Source organism: Sander vitreus, chromosome 9 (genome assembly GCF_031162955.1).
Source record: "Sander vitreus isolate 19-12246 chromosome 9, sanVit1, whole genome shotgun sequence".
NCBI classification, from domain to species: Eukaryota; Metazoa; Chordata; class Actinopteri; order Perciformes; family Percidae; genus Sander; species Sander vitreus.
In genome coordinates this window covers 22,657,369-22,681,151 of record NC_135863.1, presented here as the reverse complement: position 1 = coordinate 22,681,151, position 23,783 = coordinate 22,657,369, and the positions used below count along the sequence as shown (strand labels likewise).

Here is a 23,783-nt window from a genome sequence, read left to right as displayed (position 1 = left end):
ACAAACCGGAATCATAACTGATGACTTAAAATTGAGGTTCAAAACATTGATGATTTTTTTTTTATTCATTTTTTGAAGTGATAGCCATGTGCTGACAATGTGATGGTGGATTCTATACAGAAATATTTTCTTGTATGTTACAAGCTTTTTGGGATTATTTAAAATGTTTTAAAACAAGATTCCCTAAATGTAAAATGACCCAAAAAAAAAACTCATATTACTTTATCAACACTACTAATTGCAGAGGCTCACTGCAGAAACGTCATGTAACCAACCTGCTCTGGCATGCAGGCAGACATGAATTACATTTCATGGACTCGTGTTATTTTGATAATACTAGTTTTAATTAATCTTGAGTCTTGTATTTTGTTTGTATCAAACACATTTCCTTGAGATAAAAAGGGTCTATATTTCAAACAAGGTGGGAGTACATGAAAATTCAGTTCATGGCACATACGTGCCAGTCCATTGAATTTAATGAGAAATCAAAGTTGTGAGTTTTAATTTATCCCATAATTGTTAATGTTTTAGATCAACCCTTTCCCTTGAAACACCCCATTGAAGGTTAATACATTTATTTTGGTAGTTGTTTTGCTGTACATTAATCTATGCCAGGTAAATCTGTAAACGCTAATTATAGTTGCTTGTGGTTGGTTAGGATGACAACGACCTACCTCTCATTGCTTATGTTTAATACATCCCAAGTGAGTTGTACACAAACGTGACAAATAGATCTCAAGTGTTTATAACAGTAGGAAAAATTGTTGCCACTTTAAACCTGTACTATTAGTGGCACACCAAAAAAGGCAACACATAACTGCTGGGTCTTTAATTTAATAATTTAATGTGCGTTTTGTGAGGCCAAGGTGGCCATAAGCAACATTTCTGCACTTCTCTGCGGTCTCGTTCAGCCTGTCCAGCAGTTGCCCACAGGTATTCAATGGAAGGGCTTAAATGGTTTATCAGCATTGTAACCTTATTAAAAATAGTTAGCAGTTGTGATCTGTCCAGATGTTCTGAGTTGTATTCTGTTGCTTTTTAACCTGCCTGTAATAGAGATCGCTTGTATTGCATCATTACTTTTGTTAAATAAAAGAATTATGAGGCAAGTCAGTGTTTCACTTCAATCTAAAGGAAAGCTGCTTTACAACTAACACACAACATAGTGAATATACAAGAACCATTACAATGCTTACTTCCCCAAATAGCCCTTTGACTGAAATATGTTTTGTGTTCTAGGGTATTTAAATGTTTTATTAAACAAAGCAAGACCTTCAACACAACTGCAAATTAAACATGGCGGTTTCAGTGCACGACTGACATAAGTAGTGGAGAGCTTTTCTTTCTTCTCAATCAAAACAAAATACTGGACTAGAGTGATTATACACCGTGCATTTTTAAAAGAGTTCACTCCCGTCTGTTTTGAGTCAGTGAGTCAACAGCAGCTTGTTTACCAGTGAACAAAAAAAAAGACAACTTGGAAGAAAAAGAAATGCTAAAATTTGGTCTAATATCTGAAAATGAATACAATTGACGGCATGACATTAAGTGTGAACAGTCTTTTCTAAAGTGGAAAATGGTTCTACTGTATGATTAGACAGTTTGAGCATTTCTAAGCTTAACGCAGTTTGTTGTTACTCTACACAGCATTTCCACCATGGATCCCAGTAGTGGCTGCTTTATGGTGTGTGAAAGCTTGTGTAGCCGGCCCTGCCCCACCACACTGCAGCATCATACACTAATCCTGGAGGACAACCTCCTGCAGCGGAACTATGAGACGGGAGGTTTCAAAACAATTGTATTGTCCTGGAGCAGTAATCCAGCAAACCAATCAAGATTTGTCACAGGACCTTAAAAAAAGACACAAAAAAATAATAAGCTGACCATTCACATCCCAAATCAATTGAGCAGCTCTTTCAAGAAAAGAAAAATATATTTTCCCTTTAATTAGTTCCAAATGTCAAATTGTAAGATGCCTCTACTAAATATTGACTTCAAGGGTTGAATACTTCTTGTTCGACAGTCTTCGATTGGGGTAAAAAACAAAACGACCTTATTACACCTAATGTTGAGCAGTCAGTTGTTTTCACCTTAGGCACTACAGCATCTCCTATATTCTTAAATAGGAGGAGGAATGAGTGGAATATAAAAGTGCAGTACTTTTATTCATGTTTAATGAATTTATCCTGTTCAAGTATTCTTGAAAAAATACAGAAAATACATATTTATAAAACATTGTGACAGCGGACCTAACTGTACAAGTACAGATCAAGCAACTACTCCAGTGAGTTGTCCAAGTTAGAAATGGCAGAATAAATGCACCCATTGAAATCAAAGGGAAATGTACAGATGACTTCCAGCCTCTCATTTCCTTACTCTTAATTCTGGTAAACTATATACATTTAGACTAAAAGATATCCAATAATGTCATATATTCAACATTTCAAGAACCGTAAATAATGCTGTTTTTGATGTCTTGGATGCTTCTTCTCATGAATATTGGGCATTTCAATGCTGCTCTCCCTCCCTCTGTTCAACTCAATCTGCTGTAGCTAAAGCAGTGCCAGAGAGACTTTAAAGAGACCCATGCTGAACACGCCGGACTGAAACTTCAATGCAAAAATCAATCAGACGGATAGTTAATTAACAATGGACAAAACTGCCCTCAATAATCAAGTCAGACACTCCTGACTGCACAACTACATTTTACAGGCAGGATGACTCGTGACTCCTTTAAGGTGAGAGGGAACTCATAATACTGAGCAGAGGCCACCAGCTGTGAGTTGCCTGTACCAGAGTGTGCTGCTTTGCTGCTCCATCTTGATTAAAGACTTGATTCTGTCTTGGACACAGTAGAGTTCAGAATCAGGAAGGAGATATTTAGGAGGATAACAGGGTAGCTTGGTGAGAGGAGACGACCTATCCTGTCCTCAGGCAGTGGCGAGTGTAGGAGCAGCGCAGGCCACGGGGAGAGCAGCTGTGTCAGAGGGGGTGACCTCCATCAGACAGTCTCCCTCGCTGGAGGAATTCTTTGTCGTTGGGACTAGAATAGTAAGAGTAATAATTAATTAGGTTTCATTTAGATAATGAATAAAAAAAAAAAAAAAAACAACATACATTTTAAACCAGATACTATCAAGAGTTTGTAAATTAACGAGGCAGGTGCCTAAAACACACAAGGATCTTAGGGCTCCTGCACACTGGCTGCGTGGCGTGAGCGTGGCGTTTCGGTTGCGTGTCAGTTGTCAAATCGATAATTATTTATTTATTTTTTTAAGTTACATTTATATCTGCATTTATGTCAAAACCTAGAGACTTTCAAACATCAAAATGTAATTTATTAAATGTATTTGTGTCAAAATGACATATAAACAGCTTTTCGTATTCTATTTAGCCTGGAAACGCTTCCAACACGCTTGCGCGTCGCGTGAAAAATACTCGCCGGTCCTATTTCTAGCAGGCACGCGTTTTCGGCTGCACGTGTCACGCAGGCAGTGTGCAACCTCTAACCTGTTAACATGGGAGCCAAATAAAAACGGACACGCCACACAGCTGACACGCTCACACCACGCAGGCAGTGTGAGCGTGTCAGCTGTTAGCCAAACTTGTTTTTTTAACTGTAATCTGCATGAATACTGCCAGTGTATCTGTACATTAATAAATAAATTGATAATTTGCGTAGCCAAAGATACTCTGCACAGTAGTGTATAACCACAACACCCTTTTCTCCGCATATTCAGAGATGTATACATGCATCGCCGCAGAAGCACACATCAAGCTTAACTCCCAGTAACAAAGTGAATGAGGGTAACCATTAAAAACGATGACAAACATATCTGTATTAGGAAAATATGTCCAATTTGTTTTGTATGCGTCTAGCTGACTAAGTCATATGAGCTTGGGCATGCGTCTTAAAAATCATGATCATGCAAACATTTGAATAGTTTGAATCTCTGATTAAACATTACAAATTGGCAATCAGCTTTTTATTCATCCTGTTTAACTCACTATTCTGTGTGGCGATGATGACGCAGTCTTCCTCGTCATCTTCCTCAGTGTCAGCTTGAAAACCATCTGCCTCTGTTGCTTCAATCTGGCAAATACAGGGATTTAAGACCATAATAGGCTACAATCAGCATGTGAAACGCATATTTCCATGAGGAGATAGTCTTTGGAGAAAAAAAAGATAACAAAAGGGTGCACAAAGAACAAAAATATGGCAGTAAAGTCTGCACGGTAATTTAAAAACATGTTAAGAGTGCGTTTCTCTACCTGCTCAGGGTCAGTACATCTCTTCATGAACTTGGTGATTGACATGCTGCCTGTGCTCTTTCTTTTGTTGGAGGATGAAGACGTGGTGGAGGAGGTCTGTGGTGTAGTGGGAGAGTTTCCCTGAGAGCCTGTGGCTGCCTGGGGTTCTTCACGGGACTCTTCTCGAGCTCCTGTGGTGAGGTAGGTCCACTGGCAGGGCACGGGAAGAGCCTCCTGCCCAAAACGGGACAGGACCTCTGTGTGCACATACCAGCAGCAGCGTCTGTAGGTTGATCGCTTCTCATAAACAGCATTGCTCTTGATAAGGCGCTTCACCTGTATTCTGATGAAAGGGAGGGGGAAAAGTTATTTTAATAGACATAAAACTAAAAAGATTTATTTCTAAATAAGATATAGAGTGGCTTGTTGAAACTAATTACTTGAATAGCCAAATATTTTTGTAGATAATAACCATAGACTGTAGAAATAATGGATAAGGCATCATGACGTGACATCACCCCCTGGTCGTTTTTTAAATAGTTTATTATGTTGTTTTTTTTTAAGATCACATTACACAGAAAATTGTTATCACCAAATATTGTGGCTTCACCTGGTGGGGATGTTTTCTGCTGGGCTCTGAGGGCTGGACAGTTCAGGAGCTGATGACGAGGAGGAGGTCTGCTGACGACAAAACTCCTGAAACTCAGTGATGATCACTTTGCTGCTGTTGAGGTTACCGTGCAGCAGAGGCAGCAGCTGGCCGAGTACTGTGGTAGAAATAGCATTAGAGGGTTTTTTAGAATGCATTATTAGCTCATGAATAACAAACATTAAAGTAATTGTTAGAAACCCTAAATATCAAACTATACAAAGTATCCCAACTTCCACAGAATTTAATTGTGATTCCTCTATAGAGAGGGTTATTTATCATTTATACATGTGTACTTTTTCAACCAAACTGCAAATGCTTATTATTAAATGAGAGCAAACTCAGATTATCTATAGAACATACCTGCAAACTCAGAAGGGCTGAAAAAGGTGACACATTTTATAACATTAACTTATTTCACCAGTAAATTCCTGTTAAACGACAAAAACAACCAATGGATGGGAAAAGGGTATTTTACAATAATTTTGAATGCAGCACAAGGCTGACGTGGCAAGTTTGAAGTGAACGTAACATCTATGTTGTTTTTTTCCAACAGCAGCAGCTGCACACTGTCATACGTTGCTCTCCAGTGAAATACAGACTAGAGATGGTCCGATACCATTTTTTGCTTCCCGATACCGATTCCGATACCTGAACTTGCGTATCGGCCGATACCGAGTACCGATCCGATACTAGTGTGTCATATATTTTATTATGTTTCAAGAACTGTATACTATCCATGTATGGATGTGATATGATTTCTATCTTTGTTGTCAGTCTGGCTCAGGTTAAACTCTTTGTGAAACATGAATGCCACAGAACGTTCTTTTATTCTCCAGTTTGACAGTCAGTTATAACGGAAAAAGAACATAAATAAACTACTTTAACGTATTTTTTCTTTAGGGCTTTATTACGTGGTATCGAATCGGTGCATAAACTCCAGTACTTACCGATACCGATATCAGCGTTTTAGGCAGTATCGGAGCCGATACCGATACTGGTATCGGCTCCGAACATCTCTAATACAGACACACTTTTACACCGTTTAGCTGTCAGCATTTACTAGAGCTGCTAGCTAGGCTAACGTTACCTGCTGCCAAGTTTAGTGTTAACTAGCGTGACATGGTGCTAATACACCCCCCCCCAAATAAAAACTCTTCGGATCTACACGATTCATGTGGATGACATTTTCCCATTCAAAACGGCAATTTTCGCCAAAAAGCGACTAGTTTGCAGGTATGACAGAAAAAAGGGCCCAATAAGACTTGTATAATTAGAATTATTATTATGTAATGATAATAGTGATAAATGATAGTGATTGTAATAGTCATAGGTGGGTTGTGATTATGGAATCAGTGTCTCATACGTTAGCACCACCAATCCACTACCAAAAGTGGATGGTCAATACACCATCTCACTATTTTAGCATACATTATACATAACGTAGTACACATCTTTGAAATTTGTAGCACCATAATACACAGGACTTCTGAGGAAATCACTATAAGTTACCCCCAATTCGGATACCCCACATGAAGGCAAACCAACTTAACATTTTCAAGACGTGAATTGGATAAAAAATGTCTTGTCAAACACTCAATATACAAATGGAAAATGTCTGGGGAAAATAGTTGCAACAGGCACTGTAAAGTTTTAAGAGAAAGACAACCCACAAAAACTTGAATCACATCACACACACTTACATTGTGCTTCTCTCTGACACTTCCGAGAAAGCTCCTCTGGGCTGGGGCTGGTGTCTGCCTTGGGTAAAGGCTCGACCAGACACAGAGCAAAAGGCTGGAAGAGCTGCAAACCAGGTCCCTCTCCCTCCCAGACGCAGCCCCTCACCACTGGGTCCAGCACCTTCATCTTCTTCTTGGTGGACATCAGCTCATCCCACTCCCTTGCTTTCACTTTCTGACGTAGTTTCTGCTTCTCCAGGTCACCACCCTCCTGGAAGGTTGAATGTGTATTAATAGTGGTGCAAACAGGAAACAAAACGTACAAGTAGTATTTAAAAATGAGACTATTCCAGTCTGTCAAATTAAAGTTTCGCTCTCTCTGATCTTAGATTTTCTAAAGCCTGTAAACTAGTTTTCTGTCAGACCAGTTGAACTACAATATGCTGAAAGGTTACTATGGAATGTCAAAATATACTGCCTACTACAGCCTTTAGGAGACCCAATAAAAAATGTATTGAAAAACAACCAATATAGCAGCTCCCTTCATACCTCTTCTTCTAGAGCCCCCTCATCATCTGAAAGGTAGCCATGAGGAACAAAGAAGCCGTCATCATCATCATCATCTTCACCTCCTTCCTCCTCATCTTCCTGAAATTGATTAGTTCAGTCTTTTAAAAAACTAAAATCATCATCATCTTCTCTCATACCAATTTCCTTGTTGGGAAGATGAAAGATAAATATGATACTGTAACCGTGTGTACTTTGTAGCCTGCACAAGTTAACAACAATTTTAAAAGCCAATTTTCTTCCATGTTGTTTTTGTTCACTCTTAAAATCCTTATTGATATACTTTAACGATTCAGATATTACATTTCATTCGACTACTTGGTGTGATGCAGATTCACTAACAAAAGTCAGCTGTAGAGTAAAAGCACTTTAAGGTACCAATTCAAACTCAAAGCTTTTACAATACTTTTAAAGAGTATCATGCCAATGTTGTTGCATTGTTTCAAATAATTCAAAAAATGTACATGAGAACCCATCAGAGAACATTTAATTGCCTTTTTTGTTTAGGTTTTTTGTTGTCCAAGTTAAATTAGCATTACATGCAGATGCAACAAGGGACTGTTTTAATAAACTGTTTGTTGGTTTTGATGTTTAAAGTTCTAGAGTCAGCAGCCAAATAGCACATTTTTCAATGGACCAACCAAGTCCTCACTGTCCTTTTCAAAATATCCATGTTTGCCAATTGGTTATTCTATAAAATGGTCACTGCTTACAAGTTGATTTTTGTGTATTGATAGAAACGGAAACTGGTGGCTGCCTGAGACATGGGATATCTAAAAGTGTATGCTTTGGTTGGCAATAGTGCTGATTACATACCATTTGTAGATGCAAGTGTACATAGAGGTACTTTTGCATGGGTTTTAAACTATGATCCAAGACAATGATGTAGATACTACATAGAGGAAATGTTACATGCATGCGTTTTGACCCTTCATTGAAACTCACCCCTTCACTATGTGACAGGGATTCTCCTGGTTCTTCTTCCTCCCATTCTTCATCACTGTCCACCTCATAGTCTAACAAATCCTGTGGTGACAGAACACTGTGATTAGTGTCACAGCTATGCAAATACAATACTTGGATATAGTCAAAAAAATTCAAGCCAAAATCTTTAAAGTAATTGAAAAAGCTTAACTATGTAATCTGGGTTCAGTTGATACAGACTTTTGTGTTACATTTAAATACATGTCAATATAATCCATTTCATCTATCCTTAAAAAAGTAGGTTATGTTTAGTACAGTTGGAATCTCTTGAAAGGGGACTAGTAAACCAAACAGATTAATGCCTTTCAAAATAGTTTTACCTTGTCTTGTCTGATGGGGCAGCGAGGTGAAATGTGTAAACTCTTCTTACTCCAGGTGCCCCAGTAGGCTGGACGGTAGTTTGCATGGAACTGCAGAAGCTTCATGGATCCGTAACGTTTACGATCTGGCACACCTTCTGGTGGCCCTTCTACTGTCATACACTCGCTGAGAAAACAGTAGATATTTTATAAAAGGATTAACAAAGCTTGATAAATGAGGAAAAAGGAGGACTGATGTTCTAATGAAGATCTAATCACTATAGAGAAGCTATGATGTTTATCATATTGGTTTTGGTTTGTGAGGAAAAAGACAGTTGTGCATACTGTGCAGGTTTAGTGGTTTTGTGTAGAGATGGATAAATATGTAGTTACATTTAGTAAAGCCTTTTCCGCCTGCCTTATGGATACACAGAAGATAGCGACTGCAGAAATGCACTGCCGTTGTGTCGTATATAAAGCACTTTGAATTGCCTTGTTGTTCAGGTGCTATAAAAATAAATTTGCTTGCCAATAATAAAAAAAGAAAATCGAAAAATATTATAGTCAAACTTTGCATAACAGGATAGTGTATGAATGTCTGCAGTTATAATAAAAAATGGGTTACAGCCTCACACTAACACATAGCAGAATGATCTTTATCAGTTCCACACAGAGGCTAAACAGAACAGAGCTCCGGAATCAGCCGATACACTGAGTTTGGGAGTCGGGGACAAAAAAAATGTAATTAGTGGATCCATGAATGTTTGTTTGCCTTATTATTTCAATGGTAATTTGATTCAGCTCATACTGGTATTTCCTAGTAATTATATTACCATCATGTATCATTTTTTATCAAAAAGCAAACAAAACTGGACAAAACAGAGTGCACAAATTTGAATTGCCACTATTGCCAGTTTTACCTGAGTAAGTTTGCCTTTCTGGGTTTGGTGGGTCCCGAGCGGCGGGGTCCCCGCCCGATCCAGTCTTTAAGTCCATTCAAGTTATCCCCAGGGTTCAATAAAAAATGGTCCAGTTCCTCCAGAACAGAGTCCTCACACTGAACGCGACATAGTGGTGCCAGAGCCATGTGTTCTTTTATCTCAAATGGTGCAAACTTCCCACACGCAGCTGCAAGTGTCTGAAACAGAAAAGATGCAGTGATATATTTGTATTATAGAATTCAATTGACGATCTTTAGTTAAGGAGGGTGTAGAAGTGATAACAGCATGTGATGCAACTCAAGCAAACAACCTTTAAGCTAACTTTAATTATGCACTAAAAGTTATGTTAAGATAATTGCAAGCGCCAACGAGCACTGTAGTTATGAACAAAACAGTTTGTAGAGGGATAAACGCACCTGAATAACAAAAATTTGAAAAAAGAAATTATAGTGCGATATCTACTAACCTTTGGAGCTTGTTGGATCTTGGGTTTCTGCAGAAAACGTGTAATTTCAGCTTTCTCAGCTTTGAGGCGCTGTAAACAGATACACATTGGTTAACAGACTATTCAGTAAAATGGTCCATTACAAATCGGAAACACAAAAGTCATAGCTTCTACCTACTACATAAACTTACATCCTTCTCTTCCTTTAACCGTTTTTCTTCTTCCTTAATTTGCTTCTCCTCTTCTTTTTTCCGCTTTTCTTCAAGCTTTGCCCTGGAGCGAATTTAAGCAAAAACACTTAGCATAAAAAAAATCTGTGTGTATGTAATTGCATTTTTAACCAACTCTGACTTATGGAACTGAAAACATGTGAAATGGATAAGTCTTGACTTAAGAGTACCATGAACCATTACTCACTCTAGCTTTGATTTCCTTAGCTCCTCTTTTGCTTTTAACCTGTCTGCCTTTTCCTTCTCCTCCTTCTCTTTTTTCTCTCGTTTCTCTCGCTCATCTTTTTCTTTCTTCTCTCGTTTTTCCCTTTCTCGCTCATCCTTTAGTCTGCGGGCCTCTTCTTTCTTTTTCTCTTTTGCAGCTTTAGCCTCTTCCTTCTGCCGTTCTTTCTCCCGTTGCAGCAGAAGTCTCTCCTCTTGTTCTTGTAAACTCTATAAATTGCAGAATTTTCATCAGTTTCTCTCTTCTACTTAAATAACTTTTCATAAATGACAAAGTGTGTGAGAAATAAGACACATAAAAATCAGGTTGTATTTAAAACTATGTTAATAAACAGACACCTAAAAAACAAGAACTTGCAGTGTATATATCAAAGGTCCCACCTTCAATGAGCGTCTTTTGATCCGTTTCTGATCTGATGGTATCTTGGGGGTGGTCTTTGGCTCCTATATGGATTGGGAAAAATTAAAAAACGGATAATCAATGTCAATTGTGTTTGACAAAATGTCATCAAGCCTTATTGACTAATTTGTGCGCATTATAGCTTACAAATTATTGCACTGGTATTGTACTATACAGTTTCACAAATATTCTTGAGTGCGAATATCTACAATATATCTGATAGCACTTATAGACATCCTCAAAAAGTTGTCACATTATTAATAGAGGTACCTGTCTCAGTTTAACAGATATTTGCCTCGCAAATGTGACCTATGTCTAATGTGATAAGGAGGGGAAAATAATCTAAAGCATTAACTAATTTGATCTGATCTTGTTATGTGTTTTCTATGTTTATAAATCAAGAAATTATGATCAACTTAACATGTTACAAATTGTATTAATAGTAGAAAGGAAATGCTAATCAAAATCTATAATCACTAAACCACTAAGAGCTTATCATTTAAAAAACTACTACTTCCATCACATTTTGTATTACCATGCTGTAATTTGTGATAAACCATTTGTTTTTGTGTGATGTATCCAGATACATTACCAAACTCTTAGGAATACTGATAAATGTATATTATGTGATATTGCATCAGTTAATACTACCCAGCCCTAAGAGGGATTTAATAAAAAGCAAGCAATGGGAGATGTACATACTGTAGGTGTACTAGTGGGTGTGGGGTCATCAGTCTTGGGCCTCTCTGGTGAGCTTTCAGATGTGGAGCTGACAGATGAAGCTGACAGCATAGACCTGTTTCCTAAACTGGAAACGTTCTCTGACTCATCCTGCTCCTCTGGCTCACTTTCAGAATCCTGCGTTGTATCAAGTTGTGAAATAGATGCCGTCTGATTAGCATCTTCTTCCTCTACATCTTCTTCCTCATCCTGATCTTCGCTGTCTACCGTGCAGTCTGAAGTGTCCGTTTTAGGAGTGTGATCAACGTTGCTGGATTTCCCAAAAGATGCAGTTTTGTCTTTGCCCTGATGCTTGTCTTTTGTTGGGAGACAGGGAGAGGCGGGAGTAAGTGACACAAGGCCCTTTACGGGAGACGAAGTGTTGTCCTCAGTCAGATCTATAACCATGTTCTCATCTGAGGGGAGAGGGCACCTACGGCTCAGGAAACCATCAAGGGGACCGCGACCATTAACCAAGGGCGGTCCATTGTGAACAGGGAGTGCAGAGGACTCATTCTCCCTGTCTGAGACTCCTGGTTCAGGGCAGGCATGTGCACAGGGCCGTTTAGGCAGCTGGTTCTCTTTAGGTTCAGGGTTCAGGCGCTTGAACGGTAGACGAGCTGAAGGAAAAGTAAAAAAACAAACTGTGTCACTATAATGGCTGTTGTGTTGTATCTGTCTGCATAATGAACAACAGATGATGGGTCTATCACAAAGATGTTCATCAAAATGCAATCTGAGAGCATCAAAAATGAAAAATATTTGTACAAGTTCATGAGTTTGTTAATTGATCAAAATAATGTTAGTGACAACACAGATTTGAAGGGTTTAACAAATGTAGCTCTCATTGCAGTAGAGGGCAACTATAACCATATGAGAAGGTGCAGCAATCATTAATAGGCAATGTAAATGTAAGGTATGTAAAAAATGGATAGTATTAAAATGATCAGTGTCATTTGAGTGTCAAAAATTAAACATATTTACCTTGGATAAGTTTCTTGTTAGCATTCTTACTTGACTTACAATCCATGCCTGAAAAGAACAAATAACATCATAAAATAATACTTTAGGCCAAAACTTCACTTCAAAATATTCACATTTGGAATAATGTCCTGGCTGTTATATTGGTCACAGCAAATCTATCAAGAACAAGTTTTGACAAATGTGGAACTGATAACAACTGAAGTTTGTTTGTAGCTGATGAAAACACAAAGCTGACTTAAAATAACAACCACTGTCAAAGCTTTCAGTTTACAACTCATTTGAATTATTATCTTCAAAATAGCAACAACCTAGGCCGGAGCACACATTTAATGCATTAACAACTGAGCCACTTTTTTACGGTTAAGACTCCGCTTACAGCAACCCGATATTAGTTTACTACTGTAATAACCCCATGCCATTGTATATCGAGCAATCACCCTGTATTGATGTGAAAGTCTATCGAATAGCATAAACGCACAGAGTATTATTGGTTACGGTGTTGCATTAAATGTCACATTAGTTTGCAACGTCGGTGTGCTAACATTACAGTGTTACAATACATTTAATGGTTGTGTTTGGTTTGCTCTCCCGCCAACCGGTGTGTTAGTAGGTGCTGTAGGCCCGGTCGAGTCCGCAAAGCAGACACTTCATAGGGCTGTCAGGCAAAGGATGCATGCCCGACAACAATACTTAAAACTTCGCAATGGGGACAATTGTTGCATTTACGTTAAGTTACTATAACCACAAGAAACGTGGGTGTGTAAAAAAAACTAAGACAATAGAGCAGATCTGGTGTTCCACCTCAGAAAACGGCTTTCATCTGAGGTGCTACTGTTAACCAACTCACGAATGCTAATGCGACTAGCTTGTCTGCTAACCTAACAAAATTAGCTACTGCTAGGCACTTCTCGGGGCAGAGCCTATGGGCCATAGCTATGACATAGCAACGGTACGTTAACAGAGCAAGCAAGCCGTGTAGCCATGTTTGCCACTAACGTTAGGTCAACAAGCTAAAGTCTCTATAACCGTAACTTAATGTTAAGGTCACAGCCTTGTGACGGGAAAACCATGGTAGTTTGAGGACTAACGTACTCACTACATAACGTTAGTGTATCTCATTTGACGTTAAAGTTACAGACTTAGCGTTGGTAGCAAGCCGGGGCAGCAAGTTAGCTGTAGTGTTTGGAAAGTTAGCGCTGATTTAATATTAATTAGTTAACGTTTGCCTCCTAACAATGTCACTAACTTAGCTAGCTAACGTTAGCTAACTGATGTCGGTAGGAAAACGAGGTTGCAAAATCAGCAGACATATTTGTCTTTGTCATCCTTTTGTGGACACTAACTTGTAGTTCAAACTACACTGTGCCCATAATATAACAATAGACATTTAGGCAAGTTGATAGAACCATATGAAAGCTTGCTAAAAAATGGCATTAGCATTAAAGTTACCTCTTCTGCGGGGAGTCGATGCTGCCAGATGTCCGTCCACAGATGGGTGGTTTTCCGCCGCCAACATCCCAACCACTAAGCCGGGGCTCCTCTAGTTTGCGATATTCTACGGTAAAACAACGATACAGGTTGCGAGAATGTCCCAACAACGAACCAAAAAAGTATGCTGTTATTTAAACGACATTTATTTCACATAAAACATAACGCATTCTCTTTCCGTATCTCCCACATACTCCAGTTCACCTCGCGCTCCCTAGTCGGAATTGGCGGGAGTGTGTCACTAGCGTCAATAACCGTCGCTGATTGGTCAAAGGCAAGTTTCTGATCACCGGTGGAGGCGTTTGTTTTTAGCATCTGCGTTGCACGTTGCCGTTGTTTCGTATAGTACAGCGCCTTGGAACATAATGCAATAGCACTAGAGTTTCAAATGTGGCGTTATACTTGAAATTTTCGTTAAAAAGACGAAATGTTGTGAGCTCATTTCATTCAGTGGTCTAAATCTTTTCTTTAATAAACATACTATCCACCCTGTTCGGGACACCCTGTGCTATAAATCAAAGGATGTCAGCTGTAGCTTACAGGGCACGCCTTCTGTCTGATGTTGGGCTTTGTGATTGGCCGCGGAGTTTGACTTTCAGAAGTCAGGGTTGCCATGTTGATTGCATAGCTGTATATAAGAATGGACCAACAGATCCCGTTGCTCTGGACGGAGACCAGTGAAGGCCTTTAGAAGCACTTTTCCGGTGAGCGCTGAGCGTTACTGCGCAGCCTCCTGAGAAAAAAGACGTAAATGTGACGTGAGCAACGTGTCTGAAAGCTGTAAGTCGTCTGGTAGCTGTGCCAAGAGAAATCTCAATAATTCCCAATCTTGCAGAGATGGAGAGCGTAGGTATATGTAAGGAGATAACATGGACACAGGCTAATTATTGCTAACTAAAATGCTAGTTAACATTAGTAATTAAACTTAAACAGCTAATGTAAGTCCAAACTGCCTGCGAGCTTCTCCTGTACTATACGGTAATTCCTCTATTATGCGACAGTAAGTCGCGTGGTTATGACACAATCGTTAGCCTATTTTTACAAAAACGTATACTACGGAGCCATAACGTGAGGTACAAGGTAATGGAGCCTTTTATACATTGTCGTGTTTCTTTAGAAATAAACAATGGACAAATAAAGTCTTTAAATGCTTCAGATGTAAAGTTATTCGCTGTCAAAGTGACGTCAAAATGAATGGCAGTCAATGGAATGCTAACGTCGGGTGATCGCTTTGTAGCATCAAAATGGCGCCATAGGAGATTCGAGCTCTGAAGCGAAGCTTACCCCCTTGGTTGATTGTGGGATAGTAAAATGAAAGAAAGGAGTCAGAACGTCAGATTAGGCTGCTGCTTTATGGACTGTTTACTCAACAATACTTTTCATGAATTAGATGTATAGCGCATGTTATCCCCAATACATTTGTAGATTATTTATTCTAATACTACTTTTACACATTTTGAAAGTCTAAAAACATGGTTTGTCGCTCACTCACTCACTCTCTCTCACCACCCACACAGTTTTGTTAGTATCAGTGATACATGTTCATCATTTACGGAAAAAAAATTCCACCTGCTCCAAGATGATAATGGCCTGTCCTGAACTGTTTTTTGTATGTATTTGCCTATTTGCATGGGTGGGATCCACCATTTCCCCCCACTCTTTATACACAAGTTCATATACAGAGATACAAACAGATATAGACAGTAGAACAATATAGAGACAAGAGCATGCATGTATATGTGTGTATATATATATATATATATATATATATATATATATATATATATATATATGCATGTATATGTATATATATATATATATATATATATATATATATATATATATATATATCTTTTTTTTTTTAATACTGGAGTCTGTGTTATGTGCATCATATTAACTTTTTTAATCATCTAATTTAATGTTTTTTTTGTTTTTAACATTAGATCTGATGGTGGTATAACTGCTGAAATTCATTAATAAAGTGCAGGAAAGTTGGTTTGGTTCCTGGCCATTATAACAAATAGTTGTATGATATACAGCATGTTATTTTCAATCTTGATTAAATTTAGCATCACATCCAACTTATTTATGCCAACATTCATCTGAACATTCATGTCATGTTTCTTTTTTACAAAGTTGTCTACATCCATCCAGAACATGAGAAATACTCTTCTTTTAGGGTCCACGGGTGTCATGTTGGAGTCACGCGTTTCCCGTTTACCGCTCACATTAATCTTGGGAATTGTAGTTCTTCAGGCTCCCGAGTGCGTTGAATAGAAACAGCTGAGAACTACAAAATGTTACGGTGTGGCGCAGCCGCAGTATGTTCGATGGGGTCGAGAAAGCGCATCCTGAAAGATTCCCTTCTGTAGTCGACGGAAACGTGAGGAGATAAACGCTATCCCGGTAATATTGACATATCTATATAACTCTTTACGTTGACTCGTTAGCTGTAACAGCCTTTCACTCCTCATCAACTGCAGCCAGTTACCTAGTCAAATGAAGCAACATCGTCTACGTTATACAAAGAGCCACTAAGCTTTGCTCTGCTTCTGTTAACGTTAACGTTACTGGGCTGCCTACGCGCTTTAGCTAGTTAACTGACGTTAATGTTACTGTAGCTATAATATCACACATAAAGTAAATACATGATAACTTCACACAGGTATAGTTAGAAAGAAAACTGGATAATTTCATGTTTTTTGATAAGCATTAGTTAACAGTTTGACTAAAGTTAGAATGTGCAGCCGGGTAAAGCCACCGGTTTACCGTTAGTCACTAAACTGGTTGACGGTAAATGATAGTATGCTAATCAATGTTAGCAAGGTTCTTTGGCCGTCAAGCAAATAAACACAAACTATACGGAGTATTATCTAGCTATATAGCAAACAGACACGTGAAATTGGTTTATAAAAAAAAGTCTCCTGTCTATAATTGTATCAAAATATGGGTGTTAAGTGCTTATTTCTGTATATTCTTATTATCCAGGAAAGAATTGGGATTTCAAAATGGCAGGTTTGTCACTTTTTTTTTCTTTTTTTAAATCTATCTATCTATACACTCCACTTTTCCACATTCCTACATTCCTCTCTCCTCTGCCCTGAAATAAAGCATGTTGTAACATACTCAAATGTAAAATAGTAAGACTAAGTAAGTAATATTATGATGACACTTTGCTTCCTATTTCAGAAAGGGTGAATAACTTTCCTCCCCTGCCTCAGTTCATGAGAATAAAGCCCTGCTTTTATCACAACATTGAAGAGGAAATTCCCGCACCCCACCAGCAGTTGGTTCGCAGGGTCTACACACTTTGGATGAGTGCGTGTTTTCACATACACTATGTTAGTAATTTTGTGGAAGAAAAACATGCACTGTTATGTTGAAACATTAATCACCACCCTTCCTCTCCTTTTCTCGTCTGTCCACTGTCCTCTCTTCCCCGCAGTGTATTCAGGCACACTGTGCATAAATGTGATCTCGTGTATTGCTTGGTGGGCTGGGGGTGGAAATGTCACAAACTTCGGCTTTTCCCTACTCTGGCTCATCCTCTTTAGCCCGTGCAGTTACACCTGCTGGTTCAGACCACTCTACAAAGCCTTCAGGTTAGTTGCCATCTAGTGAAAGTAAAATAAAATCTAAAATATAATATCAGACACACAAGTATGAGACATCACTTGTAAAAATACACACACGCATACGGGCAAAATACCAAACATAATTAGCAATGTTAATACAACAAGATTTAGGCAATTTAAAAAAAAAAAAAATCCTATTGCAAGAGTAACAGAATTGTGGAAATAAAAAATGGTTTTAGGCCTAGGTTTGAAAATCTCAACAGAGTCTGCCTTGCGACTTTGCATGTGGATTTTACTTGTATTGGTAGCTAATGCAAAGAGATTCAGAGAAGTGTTTAATGAGCCGACTTCTTAGATCTTGTAGGGACTCTTGCTGCTGTCATAGACGAGGGAGAGATGAGGATTCCAGCAGGCGGAAGATATGACTGATAGGAAGACCACGTAGTAGAAGTAGGGCATTGGTTCAGAGACAGCCTGAAAAAACTCTGTCAGTGATTGTTATAAAAGCTCTATTTAGCGCATTTGATGTCTTTGAAATTGACATTTAAAAAATCCCCAATTATAATTATGCAGTCAGCACCATTCCACAATATCTGATACGGATTTATTGTCAGAGTTTTGGAATGCGTAAAATGAATGATTTGTGATCTGTAACTTAAGGAGAATGGATTTCGGTCAGATAATTCATTACTGATACATTACCTACCCTCCATTTTATGCCAGCTTTTTTTCAACATTGTTAGGGTATCTGCGGGTCTTCAAGTCTTTAAAATCATTGAATTCAGCTTCTTAAAAAAAGGCCTTACAACCTATTAAAAAGTTTTACATTTAATTCACAAAAGTCAGGAGTAATGTCAGTTATGAAATGTGTTTGTATCCGATTAAGGGCTGTCGGGAAGCGTCACACACCTATAAACTAAAAGTGGGATTGTTCAGACAGTGTTCGAGTCAGGCCTATCAAAAGCACTGTCACTACTGGGGACCACAGGAGCTTGGAGGTTGATCACCTCATAATCGGCAAGGGTCAGTTTTAGAAAAAACTTGAGGCCTTTTCTGGATCCAGGCTGTGTTATTCAATAATATCATTAGGAATTATTGTTATATAATGCTGGGAAGTATTGGAAATGATGTGATCTAATGATAAATGGTTCTAAGCCATATGGCCCCTACTGATTTGATTTTCCATTGTACTTTAATACTTTGGACAGTATGATTTGTGAAACAAGTTTGAAGTTGTGTTCTATGTGGTATTAAAGACCAATATGGTATCCACATGTTGACAACTAGTAGGAGGAAGCAGAATTGCAACAAAAATAAAGCAACTCTTGGCCTGTTTGTGATCTGCTGTATTTTGCTGTATAACTTTATCTCTTCTTTTTTTTCTTGTTTTTTCATAGGGCTGATAGCTCGTTCAACTTCATGGCCTTCTTCTTCATCTTCTTCTTTCAGTGTGTCTTGGCCGTCATCCAGACTATAGGCATCTCCGGTTGGGGAACATGGTGAGTTGAACCAAACCCTCTTTGAAGACTGTGCCAATGTGAACTGCCAGTTTTATTTTTATTTTGTGAGTGGGTTATAAGGGCTTCTGTCAAATGATCAAGGCTTCTATCAGACTTTCATTTTCACTCATGATGAGTGATCGAGTCGTCATACACTATTTGCAGCTTTTTACATTTTTGTTTCTATTAATTGCTGTTTCTGACTTGCTGACTTGGCGTTGGCTGAACCATGAGCCTCTTGTCGTTAAATGTAAATGGTGGAGGAAAGCTTTTAGCCATAACCTTAAAACTAGGTGAGGCATCTTTAGGTATGGTATGTCTAATATTTATTTTATTTTGTCAGAACGGAGGTACAGTTAAGTTGCAGAAAAACTCAACTCCAGAAACAGAGGTTTCTAAATTCCATGGAACATGTCACACTCTCACTCAAAATAGTTTTAGAAGTGATGTTTTTAAAACTGTTCCAAAAGATTATTCACATTTCTACAAACAGGCTGACCTTAATTTTGAATCAACATTTTTAATAGTTATTTTGGATCATATTTTATATTCTATTTATTTATATTTTATATAGTTTGTGAGTGGATTTCTCCTACTTTTTGAGTACATTATAAAATCATGTGTTCACATTTAAATTTCTACAGCCAGAATGCCACATTATTCTTTTTTTAAAGAAGATGTGAAAATTGTTTTAAACGCAAACAATGTTCCTTAAACCGAGCTATTTATTTGTGGCCAATAACTGAACAGCTTCTTGTGATAATAACGCTGTTCACTCATGATACGATGTGTCATCTAAATTTACTTTTACACCGATCATCACAGTAGGCTGTTAACCCCTGCATCTGTTTCCTCACTGCTTCATGGCTGATTAGTAACTTGTAAATGTTTGTATTAAATCCACTTTGCTAGTTGCATACTGTATGATACACTAACCCGTACTACTCCATCTCACCAACACATCAAAGCGGCTGGATTGCAACAGTGATGTTTTTCAGCACAAATGTGGGCTCCGCTGTAGTGATGCTTATCACAACTCTGCTCTTCACTGTGGTGACTGCTTTGATGGCGCTGGTTCTCATTAAGGTGAGTGAACCCATACCCTGAAAACACACATTTGCATTTAGATTGGATCCCTCATGTGTATAAACCCCACACCCAATGCTTGGAAACGGACACAAATACACATCATGAACTTCTTTTTTTTCTCTCCCACTTTTCTTTCTTGTGGCAGGTGCACAGAATGTACCGTGGCGGCGGCGGTAGTTTGGAGCGCGCTCAGGAAGAGTGGAGCACCGGGTTGTGGAAGAGTGCACCAGTGAGGGAAGCGGGGTTTAACGCTGTTGCTCAGACGGCCCAAGGCCCGAGCTTGCCCCAGTACCCTGCCGCAGTGCCCAGCTATCCCGACAACAGTCACTGGTGATAGCAGAGAGTCGCCTCTAGATGGAGATAGATAGCGGGTCGTTTCTGTGGTGCACAACAACACACTTCAAAGCACCATCATCTCTCCCTTACATCACAAAATGCATAGACATGTTTTTTGAATGAGAGGATTAGATTGCTACAAAAAAAATGTTTTCACTAAAGCTCACTACTACACTTGTAGTAGAGGGTTATTGCCAAATTCTGCCATTCCATTTCAACTTTTGTTTACATATAGTTTATTAAAAATGAATAAGAGAACTACAATTGTTATGCTCTAAAGTCTTGTGACTATGCAAGTGGAAACGCGAAGAGAGTGAACTGTTTCAGGATAGCAGTATGTGAAAGAAGTGTGCCTTATGGATAGTTTTATGTTTAGCCAAATCCTCTTGCTAGAAACCGTAGTGCACTGAAGAACAGGGTTTCATTTTTCTTTCGCAACGTCTGCAAACTGCACGATTTTTATCTGGTGGAATTCTTTTCTGTGTATGAGGGGTTTTCTGTCAGGAGTTGTTTATTTTTGATACGCTGTGCTTGGAATCTCCATGCTTGCCTGCTTTGGCTGTGCTTTCTTGAAATGCGCTTTAATACTACGTGCAGATTTTGTATGAGAAAAATATCTTGCTTGACTTTAGCCTTAACAAATGCTTTTATTTTATTTTTTTAAACTGGACGTATGCTTCAGTGAAGCAACATGTGGAAACATTTTAAAAGTTGGGGCGTTGGTGCGTAATCCTCAGTGATTTCTCACTGAGCACTGATGTGCCAAAAACACTTCAGCCTCTTTCCATTATTTTGAAACTGAAAAAAAGTCACACCCAAAGTATCGTGTTGTACTCAAGTTTCTGTAGTTCCAAAGCTACACTGTTTGCTTTTAGTGGTCAGCGCCCGGCCCTGAAAGAACCTTATCTGCTGTTGTCGATGTTTTAGTCCCTTTTACTTTCCCACAGATAGACTGAGTTTTTGTGTTTGCTGACTGCAGTGTGCTTGCATGCAGCCTATCATGGGAGGGGGACTAAACCGAATTCTCTTATTTCAAATGAACTGACCAATGTAACCAATACAAACCAATACAAACAACTCAACTGGCTGGCTGAAAGATTTACTGCAAATAGATCAGCGATGAAGTGAAATATTGCATTAGAGTAGTTACAGTATGTTTAAGTCATTGATATTCAAAGTGTGGACTAATTTACTGTCATTCCATCAAACATTGGGAAAGACTCTTATTAAACCCATTGAATGATCCAAAAAGTCTATATGAAGTATATAAGCACCGAGCGGCAATAAAAGGTGCCTCACCGGTTGATTTATTTTCATTTTCTTGTTACAAAAGTGTCCTTCATGGCCAACTGCCAAGATTAGTATTTTGATTTTTTTTCTGTTATTTGATAAGTGACAAGATAAAATGGATATGTTGAAGTAACCTTCAAATATTGCAACATTTCAATAAATACTATTATTCCCAACATGTCTGTCTGTCCTAGCTTAATGTAAAATACATTTTAATGGTTGGAATTTGGGATGATAATCTGAGAAACGGCTACAAAAGTATGGAATATATCAGATCTGTTTGACTTTAGAACTCAAAACTGTACATCCTACTATCCAGTCGTGTTCGGTACTTTTAGCACATCCAGTTTCATGGCGCGATGGTTAAGTGTTAAAGGTTATATTTCCTTTCCAAACACTGTTGTTTGAAGTTAAAGATGTCCTCTGTGGCATTAGACAACTCTATTATCCTTCAGTTTTTTTAAGCTCTTTAAACAAACATACAAAATACAAGTAGCGCTGCACAGATTAATCGATTAGTTGTCAACTATTAAATTAATTATTTTGAAAAATCCGTTTGAGTCATTCTTTAATGAACAAAAAAAGTAAGAATTCTCTGATTCCAGCTTCTTAAAGGTTTACTCCTTTATGACAGTAAACGGAATATATTTCAGTTGTGGACAAAATACATTTATAGACTTAATTTTGGGCTTTGGAAAACACTGATCAACATTTTTCCCACAACTAATCGATTAAGATTTAAAAAAAATACTAAAAAGTAGGATGATTAACAAATATAAAAGCGAGGCATGAATGGCAATGTGTATATGAATGGGAATGTATTTTGTTTTTATTTTTGCACGTGTGATATGTATATAAATACAGAAATTAATATTTGATATAAATTCATAATATCCTGAGGGACCTAAGACCAAAAAAAAAAGAATAAAATAGAATGTAAAAAGGGTAGGTGTAATAAGCAAATGCTTCAACCTACACCTTTTTGATCAGTATTGATTGTAAACGAGTTAAGATTACACTGCATGAACTAAGGTGACACGTTTTTGGATGTTTTGTTTTTTTACCATGTATGTTATGTAAGTGATGTGTATTTATGCGATTGATTGATTGATTGAAATAAACAAAAAAAAAATCAAATCGAGAAAATAATCGACAATGAAAATAATCGTTAGCCTGAAATACAGGCTTCAACTTCAACCAGCTGCCAGCTGGTTCTATGCACCAGTTGGCCCATGTGTGGTCTGGTTGTCCATTTTGGAGCCTACTTTTGCTGTGTTTCTTTTTCTGTATCTCATGTTCTTAGTGTAAAATCTCTTACCCTGGCAAAGAGATGCTGCCATCGTATTGATTTATTCAGAAAAGTAAGTCAGAACTGTTCAAAGAAACTGCGTGCGCGATAAAGAAGCCTGTGAGCGGTAAAATACCAGACAGCCTGAACTAAAAGTAAGAGCTCATTAAATCTCAGGAGGAAAAGTAGGGCTAATGAACAGGAGAGAGGGCAGCTAAAAAAAAAATTTAAAAAAATAAAGATTTCTAAAACAACTCAATATAAGCTCACTGGCTTTTTTTTTTTTGAATAAAGAAACTGAAAACAATCACTGGCGAGTGGTTTGCTTTAATTCCACAGTGTGTGTGTGTGTGTGTGCGCGTGCGTGTGCTAGACATGAAAACACTTTTTTCTGCATCTGCAATATTCTATCTAATCTGCAATATCTAATTTATCACCTGATAAGATCAATATGTAACCTTTTCCTTAGAAACTGCTGAATAATTGAGCAAAGACCCACTTCAACAGTACTTGTTTGAGATAAAACATAAAACGGCTCTGAGCACTGATAATGACAGAGTGTGAAAAACAGCAGATTCAGCTATACATTCCTGTAATTTAGTTTGGTCTCAGACTTTTTCAACAAAAACAAACACGTCTGAGGTAACTGGTGTCGGTGTGCGTGTGTCTTTCTGTTGATATCATCCCGTCACACAACCCACAGGAGTATCTGTTGGAGAAAAACGTGCTCTGGTTTATTGGCATTTCTTTACACCAATCACAATCGTCTTGGGCGGTGCTAAGCACCGGACAGAGCCACGGTGCCACGCCAAAATAGCCTCTGGAAGGAACTTGTTTTGGTGGA

At 38.2% G+C, this 23,783-nt stretch overlaps 2 protein-coding genes across 3 annotated transcripts; one reads left to right on the top strand and one right to left on the bottom strand.

Moving 5' to 3' along the window:
- Positions 1-2,740: 2,740 nt before the first annotated feature.
- Positions 2,741-14,113, bottom strand: chaf1a (chromatin assembly factor 1, subunit A (p150)). Its single transcript, XM_078259331.1, has 16 exons — positions 13,824-14,113; positions 12,375-12,422; positions 11,373-12,010; positions 10,652-10,714; positions 10,236-10,480; positions 10,010-10,091; positions 9,840-9,908; positions 9,353-9,570; positions 8,454-8,619; positions 8,095-8,175; positions 7,132-7,230; positions 6,604-6,853; positions 4,862-5,018; positions 4,273-4,594; positions 4,009-4,093; positions 2,741-3,043 (listed from the first exon to the last, which is right to left on the bottom strand). The coding sequence occupies exons 1-16, from the start codon at positions 13,888-13,890 to the stop codon at positions 2,931-2,933; spliced, it is 2,703 nt and encodes a 900-aa protein (XP_078115457.1). The 5' UTR covers positions 13,891-14,113; the 3' UTR covers positions 2,741-2,930.
- Positions 14,114-14,525: 412 nt separating this feature from the next.
- scamp4 (secretory carrier membrane protein 4) lies at positions 14,526-21,827 on the top strand. 2 transcript variants are annotated; one of them, XM_078259345.1, is made up of 7 exons: positions 14,526-14,642; positions 16,851-16,877; positions 17,052-17,180; positions 17,308-17,464; positions 18,835-18,936; positions 19,905-20,022; positions 20,171-21,827. In XM_078259345.1, exons 2-7 carry the CDS (start codon positions 16,871-16,873, stop codon positions 20,357-20,359), a joined length of 702 nt encoding a protein of 233 aa, XP_078115471.1. In that variant the 5' UTR covers positions 14,526-14,642; positions 16,851-16,870; the 3' UTR covers positions 20,360-21,827. The 2 variants fall into 2 exon arrangements, with proteins under 2 accessions (XP_078115471.1, XP_078115470.1); XM_078259344.1 differs by lacking the exon at positions 14,526-14,642 and adding an exon at positions 16,165-16,268.
- The last annotated feature ends 1,956 nt before the right edge of the window (positions 21,828-23,783 follow it).